Below are 1,628 nucleotides of genomic sequence, written 5' to 3'. Positions count from 1 at the left end.
AAAACGTAAACCGCTCGAAGGGCTGGTGAGACAGAGGGCTGGTGAGACAGGCCCGCGGCCGCCCTGCCCAGCCCAGGCAGGGTCACGGCGCCCAGGGTCACGGCGGCCCAGGGTCACGGCGGCCCAGGGTCACGGCGGCCCAGGGTCACGGTGGCCCAGGGTCACAGCTGCGCGCAGAGCTGACAAGCAGAAGCGCAGCACCCGCCGCCACCTACCCCCAGGCGGGCTCCAGAGCGGCAAGGAGGTGCAAAGGGGCCCTCGGGCGCAGAGCGAGGCCCGGCAGGGGGACAGACCCGCACGCCCCGTCAGGGCCCCCTTCATCCTGTGGCCAAGAGAAAGGGCGGGGGTCACCTGTCGTGGCTGCCAGGAAAGGCGCACAGCCGCTCGGCTCTGACGGGCCACTGACGCCGGGGGGCCAGGCGGCCCCCGCGAGTGCCCAGTGACAGCCGCCAGCTCGCGGGGCGCCGTCCCGAGGCCTCACCAGGTGGGCGGCGCTGGGCCCGGTGCGTCACTGGGCCAGCCCTGGGAGCTGGGGCGCCAGACGCAGAGCCCCGACTCCCGGCGGAGACGCTGCGCCGTGCGGGGGTCGCCTCCCTCCGAACTGGCAGGCCAGGCCACGGAGGGTCAGCACCAGCCCCCACCGAGGGCCTTGTGCTGTGCGCCGACGGCCCGCAGGGACAGGCGCTGGCCTCTGGTCCGCCCCGAGAGCCCACGCCCTTCGCAGCCTCCCAGCGGCAGCTCGGCCACCTCCCCGGCCGCGAGCGGCACCGGCCAGCAGGGACGCTGCCCTCCCAGCTTGCAGGCCGCGATGAACCACATACACCGCCCCCCGCCCCCCAAAGAGCTGCTGGTGGGAGGCCGGCTCCAGCCCCCATGTCAACTCCGTGCCTGTGAACTCGCCGACACCAGCGCCGGGCTGCCGGGGCTGGGCGGAGAACCTGCAGTTTTGGGGGTTCCCGGGCGGTTCTGGAGAGCAGGCCACGGCCACGCCGCGGGAAGCGCCGGGCAGGCCCCTCGTCAGCCAGAGCAGACGCCGGACAGCACGGTCACCGCAGCAAGCCTCGGGGGTCTCAGGAGAGCCCGGCACGATTACCCTGACTCATGTCTTGCGTCCACCCAGAGAATTTTCTGGAAGCAAGGACCAGCTCCCACTTGCCAATGCTTACCAGCCCACACTGTCCCTGTGAGCCCTGCGGGGGACGGCAGGGCGGAGCCGAAGGCGGGCAGGGTCTGAACCCCGCGGGGGCGCACGGCCAGCATGGAGGGGCCCCGGAGACCGGGGCCAGGCCGGGCCCAGCCTCCACGGGCCGGCTGCCCAAGGACGCCGGCCGGCCACTGCGGGGTCTGGAAATGCCGGGGCGCAGGGTGCGGGCCCGGGGGTGGAGCCTGGCAGGACAGGCGAGGGCAGCCCTGGGCCGGTGCCCGCTCGCGCGTGCCGCGGGCAACATCTGTCCTCACGCTCCTATCTGTGAAATGGGGTAATAGCGCCTCGCCTCGTGGCTGTTGCGAGGGAGATTACGGATGTAAATGACAACGTACGTAATAACCCACACTTACGGCGCTTGCTCTCGGCCCCCGCGCACGCGGCCCGTGCCGCCAGGTGTCAGGCGCGCGGCCAGCGCTGAGCA

General features: G+C 72.6%; 1 protein-coding gene across 1 annotated transcript in view; it reads right to left on the bottom strand.

The window, feature by feature from the left end:
• The window catches only part of SEMA4B (sema domain, immunoglobulin domain (Ig), transmembrane domain (TM) and short cytoplasmic domain, (semaphorin) 4B), a 30,272-nt gene that overhangs the window by 8,819 nt on the left and 19,825 nt on the right, over nt 1–1,628 (bottom strand). The window contains exon 5 of the mRNA XM_012732685.1: nt 1,167–1,344. Within this exon, the coding sequence (XP_012588139.1) occupies nt 1,167–1,344 (178 nt within the window). The remainder of the gene's footprint in view (nt 1–1,166; nt 1,345–1,628) is intronic.

Source organism: Condylura cristata, unplaced genomic scaffold (genome assembly GCF_000260355.1).
Source record: "Condylura cristata isolate star-nosed mole 26May11 unplaced genomic scaffold, ConCri1.0 scaffold00035, whole genome shotgun sequence".
Lineage (NCBI taxonomy): Eukaryota > Metazoa > Chordata > Mammalia > Eulipotyphla > Talpidae > Condylura > Condylura cristata.
The sequence above is the reverse complement of the archived record's forward strand: the minus strand, read 5'-3'. Positions and strand labels throughout refer to the sequence as shown.